At 41.4% G+C, this 20,170-nt stretch overlaps 1 protein-coding gene across 1 annotated transcript in view; it reads right to left on the reverse strand.

Moving 5' to 3' along the window:
* Positions 1–12,845, reverse strand: part of wars2 (tryptophanyl tRNA synthetase 2, mitochondrial) — a 14,485-nt gene extending 1,640 nt beyond the window's left edge. The window contains exon 1 of the mRNA XM_034201504.1: positions 12,719–12,845. Coding sequence (XP_034057395.1) covers positions 12,719–12,823 — 105 coding nt within the window. The 5' untranslated portion in view covers positions 12,824–12,845. The remainder of the gene's footprint in view (positions 1–12,718) is intronic.
* Positions 12,846–20,170: the final 7,325 nt, after the last annotated feature.

Below are 20,170 nucleotides of genomic sequence, written 5' to 3' on the forward strand. Positions count from 1 at the left end.
TAAAATGGCAGGAGGAAGATCACTCGTTGTGTTTGTATCGTTGGGCAAACATTGTGTTTCTCTTTCGTGTTTCGCCAGACCGCCGAATTTCTCCGGGCATCGACCCACTCCGCTGAACCTTGGCTTTCAATTGGCCCAGCTGGAAGAAAGTCTTAACCACAGCTTGTGGCACAAAGCTCCACAAGATACAATTAGAGGGCAAGCAGAGCGGCACTTGTCATGAGACGTGAAACCCACTGACATCTCAAGTCTGGGGCTTCCTTATCAAGGCAAGGCAAGGCAAGGCAAGGCAAGGCAAGGCAAGGCAAGGCAAGGCAAGGCAAGGCAAGGCAAGGCAAGGCAAGGCAAGGCAAGGCAAGGCAAGGCAAGGCAAGGCAAGGCAAGGCAAGTTTATTTATATAGCACTTTTCAACACAAGGTAATTCAAAGGGCTTTACAAAAAATGAAAGACATTAAGAAAATGGCATTTAAAATCAGTCATTAAAAAGAAAAGATAATAAAATAAACATTAAAATAAAAAATACATGGATAAAAGTTACAGTGCAGTCTAAGATGTGAATAGTTCAATTAAAAGCAGCGGCAAAAAGAAAAGTCTTTAGTCTGTTACCAGAGCCGTTACACAGTAGATTAGGACTCTGACAGAGCGGAAACACACAGAGACAGAGGCTTGGTGTTTGTGTTAAGCGGTTAGAAAGACAAAGTGTTTGAGGCCTGGGTGACGCACACTTCCCTGCCCACCGTGGTGTTCAGTTCCCGGCAGAGGTGCGGTGCTAAGGCTTGGCCGGTTGCTCCGACTCTCAGCTGTGAAGGTGGTGAGGGATCAGGGTGTTGGAAGGTGGAGTATTTAGGATAGATAATATGAACCCACACGTATAACATATTAGGTTTAAAAAAATACTGGTTTACTGAGCGGCCACAATGATTTAAAAAAACAAAAAGGGGGCTGGGCGGTAGGTTTGTCCCTTCAGGTAGTGTTGAAGATAAAAGTCTTGTTAAGCACAATATGTTCCCGAGTTCAACCTTATATAACATCATTAGATGCATGATTTGATGTTTCTAAGATTATACAACTATTTTTAAACAGTATTTGCATTAAACGCCTCCATTGGACTCCTTTGTTTACATACGTAACATAGTGACATCACTATGTAACACTACCACTAGGCTGGTGCTCCAACACATTGTACCTAAGAGGCTAAGGGGCGGGACATCTCTAAGTGGTTGACCAATCAAAACAGAGCCAGCCAGCTAACCAATCAGAGCAGACTGGGCTCTGGTTTCAGACAGAGGGTGAAAAGAGGCAGTATGAAAAAAATAGAGTTTTTTAAACATTATAGCATGGAGACATGTCCCAGTGGAGACACTACATACAAAAAGCTTTGAATAGGGCCCCTTTAACTTCTTCAACACCCTACATGGAAAGTCAGTTGTTAACAAAAATATATTACAGTCAACTGCGGGGACATAAATGTTGGCTTTGATGGCAATCCAACACATTTGTAGAGACAACATCTTAGGTTTATATTGTAGTTATGGTTTAATCACCTTTAAAGATAATGACCCACAATCCTGATGAGTTTGTTTCAGTGTGACTTTAGTTTGAGATGAGCTGACGGGTTGTAAACAGCAGCAGCTGGACACAGGAGACGTTTTGAAACACTCCCCAAAAGACCCATGGGATCTCTGTTATCACCTCGAATCTGACTGCCGATCATATGTTCCCCGGCTGCACTCTTCAAGGTTATCACAACTAATCATTCAAACCTGAAGCTTTCAGAGGATATCCTCTTCAGTCGCTGCTGAGGAATCGGTTATCTTGACAGCTAGCTGAGCTACATCACATTCAATCTGACTGAGGGACAGGCTCAGCGCAGCCTGAGATCAGATAACAGCTGCTCTCTCACCAGCGTGGCCCACAGCTCCTCAATCTCTCAGCCTAAAGGGATCGAATAACAACTGTTCTGAGGCCAGCGTGGTCCACAAAGTCTCCATCTACTGGCCTGAGGGAGCCGGCCGCTGCTCGGCCAGAGAGAGGCAGGAAGGAACTGGGTGCTTATGTCATTACCGACAGGGTAATTGCACTGGAGTGCCATTGATGCTGAGAGCCTCTTAAGAGGTGTCAGGATAGATTTGGGTGTGGACGGGGCCCCGAGTCTGGCTCATGTGTGTTCTCACCTCGAGCTGACACGCCAAACGCATGTTCCCCCTCTGCTGCGGCCCCCGGGGGAAGCCATTAGCCATGCAGACATGGTAATGGTGTCATTTGAGCCAATCGAGTGTCAAATGAGAGTCAACGCCGCGGCTAACTAGCCACTGGGCAATGGAGCTATCACGCATAACACTACACTTCAGCAGACACCAGCCAGGGCTGCTGGTCAGAGGAGAGACTCTTTAAACATGGGCCTCTGCAATGTTTGGGAGTGAAAGTAGGTTATGTAAAGAAGTAAATCAAATACTGCATGATGACAGAGGATACAGCAAATGTTGCAAAGCAATTATTGTTAGTAAAGAATGCACAGTAAATATAGGAATAATAAGAGATGATCATCTAGTGTTCTTTTGCTATTGACCATATTAAATGTTGTTCTAAGAATGCAAATCAAATCTGATTACCGCTAAAATGTAAGTACAGATGAGGTCAGAAAACGTTCGTGGTACAAAATAAAATGTTGACTGGCTCTAAAAAAGTTATTGCATTTCATCCTTAGGAAGACATTGATGTCTGTAACAAATCTAATGGAAGTTTTACTCGAATCCACAAAAAGTTGGCACTCTGGTGGCATCAAAGGAAAAGGCAGGGGATGACCAAAGTCATTTGATGAATCAACTGAAACATGAATACCTGTACCAAATGTGATTGGAAATGCAGTTCAAAGCAAGATATTTAACTCTAATCCAAATATGGCAACCTCTTTGGCACCAGAGGAAAGATGTCAGGAGATGACCATGAAGTCATTAGTATTCATCATATGGGAAACATCAATGTGTGTACTATGTAATGACAAATTATCCAATAAAAAAGATATATTGATCTGGACCAAAGAAGTAGACCAATCAGAGCATAGAACGATATTGTCAAGGAAAGCGTAACTTGAAAATGTCAATTATAACCTGAATTATGTCTGCTGATCTTTACAGCAGGCAGGACTCCATTCTCAGCAACAAGCTCAATGTAAACAAAATACTGTCCGTTTTGATTGGACATAATTACTATTATATAAGATATTAACCCTTCCCCTATCATCTCTTCACTCCCTCTCTCTGCTCGTAAATGACGCGTAGAGAAAGCGGGAAACACTGGTTGTTCTGTCTTAATATTTGTCTCTGACAGGCTGTACATCGAAGGTGAAGAAAGCTTTCTTCAACCACGTCTGCCATATGCTTAATGCATTACGCACCATGTGTGTGTGACATTAACGCCAACAGCTAGAAGGTTACGTACACTAAAAGGCCATGTTTTCACTTACCTTTCCGGGAATATGTGTGTAAATGTGTCTGTACTTGTACGTGTATGTGTGTGGTAACCTCCACAGGGAGAGAGGTCATGTGCAAACATATATGTACGTCGGCACGTGTCGTGGTCTTTGCCTACATCAACATCTTCAAGGTGTGAAAGTCGCTGTCCATATGACTTTGACAGTTCATTTCAAAGATGGTGGAAAGAAAAAGTCGATCACGAAGAGACCAGATCCTAACCGCATTATTAAACTGTTACACTACATTTGAGAACAAATACACTGTCTTTTTCTTTTGCCGTTAATACTGACTTTCCCACAATACCACTGAGAATCTAGCTCCAGGATTCAATGGAAACATTCATTTCTCTTTCACTTCTTTCACTTCATTATGGAAACTGAATGACAAATGTGGAGCACAGCATCCATGCGTAATAATGTATAACGATGACAAACCCCACTGGGACAAGATGCATAAAACACAGAATCCTACCGAGTCTTTTTGCCAGATTTACAAAGCCACGCATCGGGAGTGTGTCAACTCTTACATTTGACAGAGGTTTAACTAGGAATACCCTCAAAATAAACTGTTATTCTACTAAGACTAGGATCACTGACGACACTGAGATACCACATGTAGTAATGTCGTTCTACGATTGGCTCACGAGCCTTGTTTGCAACAACACTGACGGCGACTACACATCTCATACATCAGAACATTCATTTAAGACCCAACTAAATTTTAAATCAATTATAAAAGCAATACTTTTATTTTGCAAAGTCAACCTTGGTTTTGCCAAAAAAACACACATTCATTCGGTTTAATATTGTCGTCACTTATAACAAATGGTTGCATTAAGGGCGACACGAAGCTATGTGAGGGGAGAACAGTGAGATATTTTTATCCTATGATTTAACTGCTGCACACCGATTACATTATACTTGTGTGGTTTTCTTATTGAGCATAGTTGGAGGGAGCCTGAGATCGAAATAATTCCTTGTGCACTACTGCTTTGGTTGCAGCTTCCAGCATGTCCTACAGCCCCGCTCCGCTCACTGTTATTAATCACAGCCCTGGTTTTGGTTGAGTTAGGACTTGCAGAACAGTGGATTTTTCTCCTCAGATGTGTTCTGGGCTGCTTTTCAGAGCTCATACATCATATCAGAGTCTGCGAGTCCTCGAGTGGCCCACTGACATCTCTCTCACCGAGGAGCTGACTAGCAGGGCCGACGGTCACCACCATTTTTCCTCGCCAATTTCAACACATTTCAAAAACCACCTCTGGGAGCATCGCCGCTCGCCCCGCTGTGAACTACCATCAGCTCTTTGTACGCCGGGGAAGAGATCCGGATCGGAGCGTGGCTGCACCGAGATGCTTCGACAGATGGAGGGGTTTCGCCGCTCTCCCGCTGGGCGTCCTCCACACAGGATCCAGTGTTCCTCCTCTGTCCTGTGCACCCCATTAACACTGGCACCCTGCTGACATGCACCTACACACACCTCCGCCCACTCTTCAGTATCTTTCTTCATCTCTGTCTTTCTCTCACTTTGGGACCTGTTAACGCTGGCAGCCAACAGAGCTGCACTTCAGTGAGGTATCAAAAAGGAAATGGGGTTCAGTGTTTACCCCCACTTTATCCCTCTAAGTGTGTGTGTGTGTGTGTGTGTGTGTGTGTGTGTGTGTGTGTGTGTGTGTGTGTGTGTGTGTGTGTGTGTGTGTGTGAAGATAAAGTGGGGGCACACCACAGCTTGAATCAAAGTGAATATAACCACATGTATATAGCATACAAAGGCAAAATTGGACTTGTGGATACATCGGGAGAAAGATGCAGGGAAAAAGGTTAAAAATAAAAGTGTGACTATATTCCAGTCAAGACTTGTGCAGCTTTCTTCTTTCTCCTCGCAGTGAGTGTGTTGTAGGGGGAGCTGAGGGGAAAGGCCCGAAAGGAGCGTTTGATTAAATCTGCGGTTGACGTGTGGGACAGGTGAGATTGATGAGGTTCCTCTGAGTTTCACACTGTGCGGAGAGCGGGGGTACAGGAACAGAACGCTGCAGTGTGGCGGGCCAGGGCTCGGGGCCCGCTCGCGCCGTGGGGTCCCTCGGCTGATTAATGGGACTGGAGGCCCTTCAAAAACAACGCTCCCCGCAGACAGGGCCCGACAGCGCTCCAAAAATAACTCGGGCAGGGGAGGCAGCTCCAGCACTAACAGGCTGCAGCTTCTGAAGGAACCAGACTTCAATACAGCCGAGAGGGGCACTGCCTACTCAGACAGGAAGCTTTAATGACTCCTCTCGTTTATAGGAAGTGACAAACACTGACAACTGATATTATCAACTATGGTGTCATATTACCTGCTTATGTAATTGTGGTCAACGAGGATAAGAATGTGCAAGACGTGAAGCCCGCGTCACACTGTCCCGAAATTGACACCAGATGGACACACGAATATGGAATTGTGAATTTCACACGAAGATGGCCCCGAACTTGGTCAACAGCCGAAGCAATTACGATGCCTACAGAAGACCACACGATGGCACCCGAACCACACACGGAAATATGGTCGTAGACTTTACTGATGATTTAGAATGTATCCAGACTCAACGTAAGAGCTTGTGCCTCTTCGGGGGGTTCTAACATTTAAACATACACTTTATTCTTTACTTTCTCCGTCTTTATATGTAGATTAGAAGATATTACTTATCTCCATCATGACAACTTCATGACAACTTCCTGTCAACAGCGTAAACTCGCCTTCAAAATAAAAGCATCTAAATAAAACAGGAAGTTAACCTAAATTACATTTAAGACATACAACTGCAACGAAAGTAACAAAAACAATGTAATATCCTTTTCAGTTTCACAGAACACAAATTGTACTATAATACGATGGCTACACGACGGCATTGCGAGGGCTTCACGTAGTCGTGTTGCCTTCCTAAGATAATCGGGCAGCTTCTTGTTTCCTTCGTATTGTCTTCGTGAGGCGAAAAATGCCCGATGGCACCGATGATCACACGAAGTGAAGACGAAGATGACACGATTTGACAAGATGCCCTCACGATGGCCTTACGAAGGGCAAAATGGACACACAAATTCAACACGAAAATGAACGTTCGCAAGGTCCTTCGGCAATTTTTTGGCATGCCAAAGATGTTGCCACCGCTCACAAAGTTCCTGCCGGAGCCTGAGAAACTCCACCGGCGGTCATACGATGGCTTAAGATGCCCTCACGAATGGCCCGATGTTGATACGATCAGAGCCGAATTTGAACATTTCCCTTATCGTGTGTCCATCTGGTGTCAATTTCGGGACAGTGTGACGCGGGCTTTAAGAAGTACAAACTTTACACACTGTGACACGAAGGCTCATAATAAAACATTACATTAGAACTGATTTGCAAAGTGGTTCTCCAAGTGCTTCAAATAATCTCCATGTAGGGTTAAAAGTTGAAATACTCAAAAGGTAAAAAAATGTGATTTTCTACAGCTGACTATCTGCTGAGAGACAGAGTGTGCCACAACTCCAGGGGCTGAAAAATAAGGCCAACGCAGCTAGTGCCAAAAATAATAGAGACTTAAACTTGAATCTAAAGGATTTTGAAAACTGTTGGAGAATAATGTTTGTAGACTCAGACATTAAAGCACTGAGAAAACTGTGGCGCGCTTACACTGTAGGTGCTAGCGTTTGGGGGTGCGGGTGCTAGTGGAGCCTCGCAGATGGGGGTGCTGCGGCCCCCTCAGCACCCCCCCTTCCCGCGTCCATGACTGAGCAGTAGGAGTTTGCAACTGGAAAGGTAATACAGAACAAGCCAATCCAACCTGTGTTTTAACCAATTAAAATAAGTTGCTGAACACTGAAGATTACGCAGTGTATGTAAACTAGGACACAGGTGAGTTTTTGTGCATTGACTGGAGCATGTGACTTAGCATCGAGTTGAAGCATAACTTAAGCAAGATCTACTTGTTTGCAGACGACCCTGTGTTTTCTTTCTCAAACTCCTGTACAGTACAACAATATGATCAACAAGTTACAGCTCAGACTGATCAACAGCTGTATTTTTTACAGCCGTTTTAATGTTTAAGACTTATGAGCTTAAAACAGAATCACTAACTTAAAACTGAAACTGTACTGTAAATTCAACTGAGCAGTTTGTCTACAATGTGCCTATGACCACATGTAAAGCAGCTGAAAAAGCCAACCTCAATTTGTTAGACACATGCATGCTAGTTATACTGTGTCCTTGCTAATTCTTTAAAATAGTTACATTAAATCACTGTTTCCTCCTGCTGTGTTTACAATGGGCACATTTCATTTAAATTCACTTGCAAGAAACAAATCACTGACAGGAGAGCTAATAATGCAAAAAAAAAACACAGTCAAAAATAAATGGCAAACACTTCATAAATGTGTCGATATGTAATTATAGTAACACTCAAGGCAAGCAGCTCCTCCCGGTGGAGTCCGGTCATTTCCTCGGTCCGACACCAGATACTCGGTACGCTTTAATTAAAAGTGTCAGAGGCTCAGCAAAAAGGCCGGGATCAGGAAAATACTCAAACGCAGGAAAACTGCTAAGATTTGTGGTCGCACAGCTACAGACTGATTCTATAATTCAACTTAGCAAAATATGAATAAAAAAAAGAAATACGTTGACATGTGGGATAGTTTTAAGCGTCTGAGTGAGGGGTTTGGCTGGAAAACGACTAAGACAGACCTAATTACACGGAGGGGGCCGCTGAGAATTAGCGGGCTTTTCTGACAGTTGAAAATAAATAGGGCAGTTAATGAACGTCCTCAAAGGGGAGGAAATGTTTCCTCTCTCTCGCCAGGCTCTCCTATGTGGAGCGGGAGCAGCTATAATGGTTTTAGCCGACACCCGAGTAAGTGAATTTGGAGCCGAGGAGAACAGAGAAGCAAATTAGAGTCACTTCCTCTTTCCTGTAGCCCCGGGCTGACATGACTGATATCAGTCAATAACGGGACCACAGGCGAGGGGCGGCAGAAGGGAGGCAGAGAGGTTTAGAGCAGTGGTTCTCAAACTTTTTTCAATAATGTACCCCCTTTGAAAAAAAGATTCAGCCAAGTACCCCCTGATCAGCGCAAAAACAATGTGTTAAGGAAAAAATGTCTATATAAAGAGGTACATAGGCCTACAGTGCTGCACCATCATTTATTAAAACAACAACATTGTAACTGAGAAACACTTAAATGCTACATTTAAAATGTTTACAATCCATCACTAAATTCATGGCAAACCAATTTTAACATCATGCAATAACACTAAGACGACATTAGTTGCATTGAACTGATCTTTTTAATAAGTTGTACTTACAATTTAGTGAAACATGGGCTCGTGCTTCACTGAGGAACTTTTGTTATTCTCAGTGACAGGAAGGCCACTGCAGTTATTACACTTCGCGTTTTGAAATATGTGTAACTGTTAATATAAAACCCACACTGCTCAAACTTCGTTACTTTTCCAAAAAATGTATTTATTTATGTATTTATTTTGGGGCGTGGGGAATGAAGAGAATCAAATATATGAGCATTTTATGAGCATGGGATTTTGACCCCTCATATACATATGCATAATGCTGCGCTATACTTGCGGCCACACGCCGTTGCCAAGCAACGCTTATTGTTTAGGTGTCCTTTGATAAGCAGGCAGTCATATCATTAGCTAGAACTAGCTAGATCTGACAGATTTGGACATAAACGCGAGTGAAGTAAAACCGGACGCGAGAGAGAGATCAGAGATCAGATCAGCTGCTGCTGACAGAGAACACGCAGCTCTGCATGATCACAGCTCCGCCGCTGTGACGGACCGTTGAGTGGAGCAAAATACACTAAGAGTTAGACCTAACACACTTAGCTAGTTTATCTACTCTGGAACTAGCTAAACTAGTTATAAATATACGTATTCTTTACTGTCGGTTCACTCATTACAGGTTCAGCGAGCTGCACGACTCAAGACTGACGGGCTGTCAGGAGAGGGAGAGGAAAAGAGAGCACCCCGTTTATTGTTCCCATTTTATTATCCAGAATTACTGTAAACCTTTGAATAAAGTAGTTCATCTACTATTAGTAGTTTGTTTAAATGCATTACTTATGTTGTTTTTTTCATTAACATAAAATAAATCTCAAGTACCCCCTGCAGTACTCCAACGTACCCCTAGGGGTCCACGTACCCCCATTTGAGAACCACTGGTTTAGAAGGTCTACTACACACCTTTCAATTAAAAGCAACAGCTAAACGCAGGTTAAACCACTTCAGCAGCGCCTCAAACATTAAGAAATGAATCATTAATTAATTAATCCAATATTTGGTCAAGATGCCAAATATTTGCTGGTCTTCCAAGGATTATGTTCATGCCATGTCTAGGAGCTTTACTCATTTAAATACAAGACAAGAGAACACATTTTACAAGAGTGAGAAAACCAAAAATACATCTCTTGCTATAGCAGAGGAACGGACATCACTATTCTCAGAAAGTTCATTTTAGACGACGAACATAAAACCAGGCCCCGACTATAGTTAACTGAATATAGAATTATTATTATTATTTATGACATTCTTACTTTTATTGGCAAACATTTAACTGTTGTGTTGTGACATGTAAAGTAATATGTTACTTTTCTTTACTCCAGGTTGTAAGTTATGTGTGCAAGGAGTTATGGCTCAAGCTAATGTGAGTTTTATTTTTGGCAAATCAAAAACCTAAAGACAATTTAGTACTCAAGTAAAAAAACGTAAATACATTTCCCAGAATGCAACTCAATAGTGTTGTTTATTAGACATGTCCTTATTATATTATTAAAAGAGGTAGTAGTATTTCTTGTGACAGGCTCACAGGTTTTCAATGATAGACCAAACCATACACCTGTATGTCTCGCTCTCGGAAAATCTGCTTTTAATCTGCAACAAAAAAACACGACCACACTGCAACGAGCTATTGTCAAATTACTACAGGTTATATTTGATATGGAGCACGTTATCACCTACCCTTTACTTACAGGTGACTAGATTAAAAGAAAACAGACAAGGCTATCTCACCATCACATCGCTCAAAATTGAAAGCATCTGACAAAGATCACAATTCATCTTTGTGTCAGTCCGTTCAGACTCAGACTTTTTAAACACATTTCCAGTGCAGAAAACCCTCCAGTTTGACGCACATCACACCTCGAAACATTGTGAGCACGCTGGTTTCTGCACTCAGCCGTCCACATTTGGAGAAAATTAAAACAAATGAAAACCAACACTTCATCTCTGATGTTATTGCTGGTAATGAAGCACTGCTGTGATGCTTTCAGAGTCCTCCCCCCACACACCTCTCCCGCCTCTCCAGAGACTTTTGCCTTAACAAAACACAGACGGGACGGCAGTGAACTACATACTGTGTTACAGCTCGTTCATCAATGTGCTTGAGGTTTTTAACTGCACCGTAATGCAAGAACAGCTCAATAATTAGCATGGATGTTGTACTGAAACACACTGGTTATTCTTACTCGTGCCGGGGGACTCGTTGTTTGTCTTAACACCCCATTTGCTTCTCGTAGACAGCCGTGCAATGATAGGAAACCCTAAGTGGAGTTATAGACGTGTTTTAAAAAAGTAAAAAGGTACACTGGAGTGGTGCTACTGAGGATATGATGTCACAGGCCAGACTAGGAAAGGAAACGACATTGAATAAACTCGATATAGACAAGGAAAAAAAGGTTACGGCACAACTGAAAGCTGCTAAAGTCGAGAATGAGCGATTCATTATGTGATGTCTGAGTCAAAAGGAAATGCCCATAAAAGAATAATCCAAAAAAGGTGTGATCTAAATTCATAGAGGAACCATTAAGCCATTCAAATGTGGCTAATAATGAATCATCATTTTGAGAAACCTCAGTCAAAATGGATCACATTTAAATCACGTGATGGCATGTTGTTTTTGTTTTTAAATGGAGACCACATTTAGCTTCGACTTGAGTTTATGATTTCCTCCATTTCCCAGAATACCCTTCCCCTTAGGAATTAGGTTTAACAGTGTTTTCTTTTATCTGCTTTCTAGGAAGAAAAATCACTTTTCAGATTCTGAGAAACTCACACCAAAGCTGACAGAAACTGATTTAAGTCTCTGAAAACACTTCCTGCTGTCCGACTAAAAGCAGACCCTAAAATGTAACTTTGCTGCTGGCCAACTGTACATAATAAAAACCCAGAAACATGTGAATGGAGTTCCCACCCAACCCCAGCTGGGCGCAGGGCAGAAAACACACACTCAGCTAAAGGAAAGGCTGTCCAGTTTTTTAAAGAGCAGAGTTTCATTCTGTGTGGTTTTCTTCAACAGAAGGGCCGTACCCAGAATGCACCAGTGATGATTTCTGGGTACATAACTGATTACACTCACCACCAGCAGCAGCTATTAACATATCGTTTGTTTGATAGCAGAATGACCACCAGATCACTTGATTATCCTCTCTTGTAAAAAACACCCAGCCATGCAGGAAAGTGCTGCAATACATTCTAAGATAATCAATGTTTCCTGATTTATAGCAGCAATCATCGATATGGGAAAAACAATTCAAGACTAATGATAAATGTCAGATCTTCATACTTCCTAGCTTTCTATGATCAATAAACAACGTGCGCTACAGGTTAATTAAGTTTGAATAGAAACCTCATGAAAAGGATATAATGTACTAACATTCAATACATTTCATATATATTAAATATATTAAATCCATAATCTCCCACTTTAGAGATAACTCTGTTTTCATATTCAAGCTTTAAATCTAAGTAATTAAAGCTGACAGATCGATGTATGTACAATATGTCTCTGAGTGGAGTAGAACTATACAATTGCATACAATGGAAATACTCCAGTAAAATGCAAGAAAGCCTACTTCCAATGTGTACTTAAGCCAATATGCTTCATTACATCACAACAATGTTGCTGTGAGCTGTTTTGTATTTAATAAAAGCTGAAATGCTGCTTTACAGACAGGCAAAGTCACTACGACAGATACAAATAGTTTAATTACAATTAAAATTAAACTAAATGACCTTCACTCGGCTTGAACGAGGAGACAAGCACCGTATTAACGAGTTTAAAATGCTTTTCTATTAAGATAAATTGTTAACAAATAGAAACTGACTGAAACTGTGTCCCAGCAGTCAATGTGGAAACAGGAGCCATAGTAACGGTTCAGATTGCGTGACAACAGCTGATGTCAAATAAATGTCGGGTAAACAACACATTATCTAATACCTTGTTTCCCGAGCATGCAGCAGAGCAGAGGAGTCTTTTAGAAGAGTTAAACTTGTGAATTAATCCGAAGAGATGCTTCATATTAGTCCTCACGGGGAGCGCCATCTTGGATAGTGACCTCACAGTACGGTGGCTTTGAAAGGACAAAAGGGACAGAACAGTGTGTTTTCATTTCATTCACATATAGGATACATTGATTTTATCATGAAATGCTCACGTCATAATAGGGTTGTTTGTTTTTATATATAATAGAGTGATAAAGAAATATATTTATGTTTATTTAAGTATCTATTAAATGTGCATTTATCATCTGAAAACACATTTTTCAAGGCAAGTTTATGGCAAGTTTATTTATATAGCACCTTTCAACACAAGGCAATTCAAATGTTTTTATTTTATTTACCACTTTATTATGAACATCTATGATATGTTTGTATATTGTTTTAAACAGCTTTCAATTCAATTATATTGTTTTGCACCAACAAAAGCTTTAAAAAGTACTATATTAAAAAAAATTGTAAAATGGACTGTACTTATATAGCACTTTATCCAGTCTCTAAGACCCCTCAAAGCACTTTACATAGTCATTCACCCATTCACACCCATTCATACAGAGCACCTTACTCTAGGACCTAACATTCACACAGCGTTGGCCATGCCATCAGGAGCAACTCAGGGTTAAGTATCTTGCCCAAGGATACATCGACATGTTGACTTCATGGGCTGGGATCGAACCCACAACCTTCTGGTTGAAAGACGACCGCACTTCCTCGCAGCCAGTCGCCCTATTAGCATCAAAAATGTAGTTTGGCAAAGGCACTGTATCGTGTTGCATAAAGCAAAGTTCCAATAGTTACACCCACAACAACTTAGCATTAATAAAATGGAAGTTTAGTCACAATAAAAGGGGAAAAATAAAGATATTGCAGACAGTTGCTTAATATTCTTGCAGGACATATTGTGGCCCACCCCTCCAACCCAGGACCGAGACTTTCTTCCCTTCTGCAACGTGCCTAATAAACAAGGCCACGGACCCCCACTGACACAGACCCTAACCCCCCTCCCTACATACAAACTATACTTATTACATTAACAACTTCACTGTCTATATGCAGTAGATTAAGACACATCTTTGGGACCATACATCTGAACATTGGATGTTTCTACTCATTTGTACATAGCTACAGTGTAGATATGTCAATGAAAATCTTAGGTCAGAGGCTCCTCCTAAAGTGCAACACAATAAAACAGATAAAATAGTGCAAGTAAATACAAATTTAAATTCTCAGACAATTTTGCATATTTCTGCCCAGCCTATCAACAACTGAGCAGCTATTTAATTTTACTTCAGAGAATAAACATACTTTCATATTGTCAAAGTTTGGATACATTTTTTTCTATACATTATTTATTTAGTTGCAATCTTTTTTTAGAATATTTAAATATTTTATTGTAATTTTCTTCCAATTTCTTGATTTTTTGTTATTATATATTGTTCATGTTCTCTTACTGTGATTAGGTCATGCTTCATAACACCAAAGCAAAATGGTAGTATGTTGAGACCTGCTTGCCGATATTTCCGAATATGGTTCATGTACCAAACCTTGCCACCCAGGACTTCCTCCTCTCTTACTGAACCGAACACCAGCTGCACTGTTCGGTCGGTCTGAGCTCAGTGCAGCCTATGGAAGAGGACGATGTGTAATTACACTCACCCAGCACCACATGTACAGTAACAGTAGGCTATAGAAATGTGTCAGACATGTGTTTCCTTATTGTCTGAGGTCTGTATGTTAATTGGGTGGTGTTGTGTCTAGGCCTGGCTGCTTCCTCAACAACTCAGCTTTCCCAGGGAGGCAGCTGCAGGAATATTCCATACATGCCTCATTACAGAGTGGCGATATACATACTATAAGTGATTATTCTGCACGCTGGCTAGGGTTACAATATGTTTGCAGGGCACGCTGGCCGCTCCTTAAAGACCTCTTGTTTCTCCAACATCTGCTCCTGATTTTTTCCACTCCACCTTTTGCATCTGGTTGCATTTGCAGCACAAAATACTGACTATCATTCCATATTCATTATTATTTCCCGAGGCGCTGGGGCAGAGCTCTTTGGTGTTTCTCTTGTCGAGACCTGAGCTGCTCTGTTCTCTCACGCCTGGGTGATGGGAGATGGGTCTGTGTGTGTGTGTGTGTGTGTGTGTGTGTGTGTGTGTGTGTGTGTGTGTGTGTGTGTGTGTGTGTGTGTGTGTGTGTGTGTGTGTGTGTGTGTGTGTGTGTGTGTGTGTGTGTGTGTGTGTGTGTGTGTGTGTGTGTGTGTGTGTGTGTGTGTTTCCTGTGGCCACCCAGTAGAGGTTGGTCCTCCTCCACCTCTTAGGCTAAGAGAAATTCCTCTCCTTAAATCCAGAGAAGTATTTTTTTTATTTCTCAATTTTGTTTGTGTGAATCTCATGGAGAAATATCTAGCACCAGAGCTAAGTGTTCCTGATGAACAAATCAATTCATACAGAGGTCACCAATATAATATTAAAGTGCACAGTGCATGATGGTGTAAGGTACTTTTCATTAAGTCAGCCATCGGCATGCAAACATTATGTCGGTTTGAAATGCAGTTCAATTGTTGATCTAACAGATTAATATAATGAAATAACCTGTTATAAACTGTGTCAAAGAAATGTTGACAGTGCCTACATTGAAAAAGGATGTCATCTGTAGAAATTGATGCACTTAGTTTATAACAAAAACAACATTTTGGACACCCAAAATTCCTGGGGAAAATCACAAGCGGTGCAATAATGAGATTTAGAAGAAGCACCTGCAATCAACGCTTATCGCCTTACAGTGTAAATGCTGCCAAAGAGAACGATACAAAGATCTGTGAGATTGTAACTTTGAGTTGTTGTCATAGGGACACTTTATGATTCAATGTTCTGACTCGTAATATTTCTTTTTTAATTATTGACACGTTCTGCAGCATGACGTACCTGTCACTAGCCTACCTGTTTTTAGAGAAAGACTTTTTCAGTCTCTGTTTCACTGGGAATTAAAGTGTGAAAAAGTGTCCATCGCTCAGTTTGAAGCAGCAGCAGAAGCAGAAGCTCAGCGGTGAGATCTCCAGAGGAGGCCGTGATGAGGTGATGAGTGAAGACCTTCTGCTTTCATCACAAAGCCGCTCTCCTTTCACCATCATGGAGATTCATTTTTCATCCTCACCAGACTCTCTGCACCTCCTGCTGCTCCTGCTCATCCACCCAACCTCACATCTTAACTCCTTTTCTCAACACCTTCTGGATATGAGTCTGCATACGCTTTTTTATTATACTGCTACAAGTACAGTTTCTAGGTACCTTCATTTCATTGCATACTTATTTTCAGAGGCAAATATTATATTTGTATACCAATACATTCATTTATTAAATTGTTTTAGATTAATATTATTAAGGAAAAGTTCACAAGTTACCTAGAGATAAAGTATACTAAGCAGTTGCAATAAGCTCCACCTGTACCTGCTGCAACATTAGCACATCAATAGGTATTGTGAATATATAATACTGAATATTATTCACCAAACTTGTGAATGGGCACTTCACAAGTTTGGTACTTTGAGTATATTTCTCAATTTTTTAGGCAATTCAATGTTTTTGATTCATACTTAAAACTGTTGGATGCAAGACTTGTACTGTATTGTAATAGAGTATTTTTCCAATGTGGTTTTAGTACTTTTACATAGTTCATTACTACATCAGAGTACTTTTGTATTAATTTCTTACTCTTCTTCTGGTGCCAAATATTTTTCTCATTTTATAATTTTTGTTATCAGACCAAGCATAACACATCTAATTGTGTAAGTGTTCACATTCATAAACATATGAATATAAACTGTATATATGCATACATGTAATAAAATTAATATACACAATCCTTTTTCAACACACACATTTCGCTACTTTTTCTCACACACATGCTAACCCCGAGTTTGTGCTGGTAGGAAAGTCCAGCTGGTAGCGACGACACTCCACCTGTCATAATACAGCCAGGCAAGGCATGATGGGAAGGTCTGCTGAGTGAGGGGCTGGGAGATGTGTGTGTGTGTGTGTGTGTGTGTGTGTGTGTGTGTGTGTGTGTGTGTGTGTGTGTGTGTGTGTGTGTGTGTGTGTGTGTGTGTGTGTGTGTGTGTGTGTGTGTGTGTGTGTGTGTGTGTGTGTGTGTGTGTGTGTGTGTGTGTGTGTGTGTGTGTGTGTGTGTGTGTGTGTGTGTGTGTGTGTGTGTGTGTGTGTGTGTGTGTGTGTGTGTGTGTGTGTGTGTGTGTGTGTTCTGGACTCTGGATCCTGATGCTGAAAGACAGGGTCTCCCCCCTGACACTGCAGGACGTCCACCACCACCCAAGTGGACGGATGGACGGACAGCGAGCAGAATGACGGACAGCTCCACAAACAGAGCATGTGTTGGCGGAGTAAGACGGACAAATGAGTGACGGATGAATATAAACTAAAGTACAGATGCACAAACAAATGTCTCGATGGATTTATGCAACGTCTTTCCATGAGTCAAACTTTATTTATGGAGCAGTTTTCATATGTAAAAGGTAACATAAAGTGCTTTACACTTTTAACATTTAAAAAACTAGAAATACCAATACCTCCTCCAAATCCATAGACGGAGCAACACATAACCTTGTGTTAATCAAAACGCTGAATACCAACAGAACTCAATATACGCAGGACTGAATGGACATTGAGTGAAAAGTATGAACTTCAACAAATTAGACGATCGCTGCAACGATAGAGTTTAGTCAAAGGGATTGTTAAAAAAAAAATCTGATTCTGTGCAGAAAACGTGTCGTGATTGAATTGTCGAGTGACCGCAGCGCCCCCCTCGGCCTGTTCTTAGAGTCAAGAACAATAAACATTCAGTAAAGTATTTTGTGTAAATCAATGTTTGCTTCTTCAGAGAAGAATCTAGATTGCATTACTAATTTGTGTAACTGTGAGACAAAGTGTGCGTTTGACATGCCATCTCATTTGTGTCTGAATATGCATGTGTGGTTTAGTTTGTGTAATGTACGGCTTAGTCAATATAACATTATATACAGTAGGATGTAGAGGATTGTATAGATTTTGCTAAGGTCTTCAAACACTTTAATATTACTGCTCGTTTAGGCGTTAACATATTCTCCATGATCGCTCCATTCATCCGTGTGATTTTTGTATCTAACAAGGATTTCTCAGACTCGTGCTGAATGAGATGTGTGTGTGGGAGCTGCTGATGTGATGTCATTGACAGGTCAGAGGTCAGCTGACAGCACTGACAGAAAGTAAACAAACACAGACAGCCTCTCCTCCTCTACTTTGTTATTACAAATCATGGAGGATGAACGGCAGATATATATTTGTTTTGCTTTGTTTAATTTGAAAGCTGATAAACCAGATTTGTATCAACCCGTTTTCATAAAAAGTAAGAAAATTTGAAAATATGCCTAAATATGATCAGATAAAAAAAGCAGAGAAGACCCGTGCAACTGTGTGTGTGTGTGTGTGTGTGTGTGTGTGTGTGTGTGTGTGTGTGTGTGTGTGTGTGTGTGTGTGTGTGTGTGTGTGTGTGTGTGTGTGTGTGTGTGTGTGTGTGTGTGTGTGTGTGTGTGTGTGTGTGTGGGGTCCCTCAGGGAGGCGCTCTGTTTCAGCACCTTGTCTCTCTGCCTGTTGTAGTGATGACAGGACAGGAGTCGCGGGGCAGACCGGGTGAAACACAGAAATACTAAAACTCAAAAGGAAACCTCCCCACCTCCCGTGTAGTTATTGTCAATATTATTATTTAATTATTTTAAATATTGAATTGAATTATAAATACATGCATTTTACATGTTGTGAGCAGCACAGACACAAATATATTCAATCCCACTGCATCTCAAAACCAGTGAGTATTTTCGTTGACCCAACTTTTAGATTCTTCTGTAACTTGTGTGAACAAATAAGTCCAACCTTAGATTCTATCTCACACCAGTGCCCTCCTAAATGTTTCTCATAATCACAGTTACATATCCCTGATGCCTCTTGTCATGTGCAGGATTTCCCTTCTATTGGAGTGGTTATTCATGTAAATACAAATAAAAGTCACTATATAGTATTTTTTGGAGTTAAGGGACCCATGGTTGCACACTGAGGTTTACTAAGGAGCCAGTAGTAGCCGTTTATCAGGATGAAAAAAGGTTTATCTGTGAGCGTGAATGTGTGCAGTTCCTGGGAGGTTTCCGCCACGCAGCCTCTGACTGAGCTGAGCTTAGGAAAGTGTCAACACTGATGAAGACTGCAGAGAGGGAGCGTGTGTGTGTGTGTGTGTGTGTGTGTGTGTGTGTGTGTGTGTGTGTGTGTGTGTGTGTGTGTGTGTGTGTGTGTGTGTGTGTGTGTGTGTGTGTGTGTGTGTGTGTGTGTGTGTGTGTGTGTGTGTGTGTGTTGGACTCTGGATCAGGGGATGGCAGAGCGGCGTGTAATCAGAGCCAGATCCTACAATCCATCAGAAGATGAGTCTTTCTCCTGATTCCACCGCAGCAGAGACCCGGTCATTAGTCAGCCTGACAGCGCTCATTTATTCCCTACGACGTGAAATAATGACTGTCTCTTTGGGTATGAAGCCCCTCTCTACCTCTCTACCTCTCTCCCCCCCCCCCCCGCCTCCAACCATCTCACCACAGAAACGAGAAGACGTGCAGACAAACTCCATTTATATGAAATTCCATTGGGAAGTTTTCCCTTGTTTTCCCTGTAGGGTAATACGACGGGACTGCGCTAGTCCCTAACGTCATGTCTCTATGGATTTGGACATCTTCCATTTATTTTAAATGTTGTCTTTTCTTCTATGCATCTCTCTCAAACCTCTACGAAGCCTAGAAAGGAACATGGATGGAGAAAAATATCAAAGTAGTCAGTGAGGTTAATTTAGCACCACGGTACAACCAAAGCAAACAGAGGAGATTTGAGATGTTCCTAGTTTTCTTATAATTCATAACTTTATGCCTTAATTTAATGTTTAAAAAAATCCCTCTCTCTCCAGCTGTCCTGAAGGACGGAGAAGGTTAAAGAGACCAACATATCTAATTTGAACATGTGGGTCTATATCAGGGGTGCCCAATACGTCGATCGCGATCGACCGGTCGATAGTAGTGTGGGTAGATCGCATGGCATTGAAAAAAATAAAAAGGAATACAAAAATATTTTGAATTTTTTGAAAGTTAGCCTATCATCCATCCTGACTATGGCATTTGCCACTTGCTTGACGTACAGGTAAGCCAGTCTGAGTTGTATTGTGCCATACGGGTTCATGCAGTTATGAGACGCAAATGCGGCGCACTATTATGCGCTTATGCCACAGTTTATCTGCCGTTTAGTCCACTAGCACAGTGATTCTCAAATGGGGGTACGCGGACCCCTGGGGGTACGTTGGGGTACTGCAGGGG

This window comes from Gymnodraco acuticeps, unplaced genomic scaffold (assembly GCF_902827175.1).
Source record: "Gymnodraco acuticeps unplaced genomic scaffold, fGymAcu1.1, whole genome shotgun sequence".
NCBI classification, from domain to species: Eukaryota; Metazoa; Chordata; class Actinopteri; order Perciformes; family Bathydraconidae; genus Gymnodraco; species Gymnodraco acuticeps.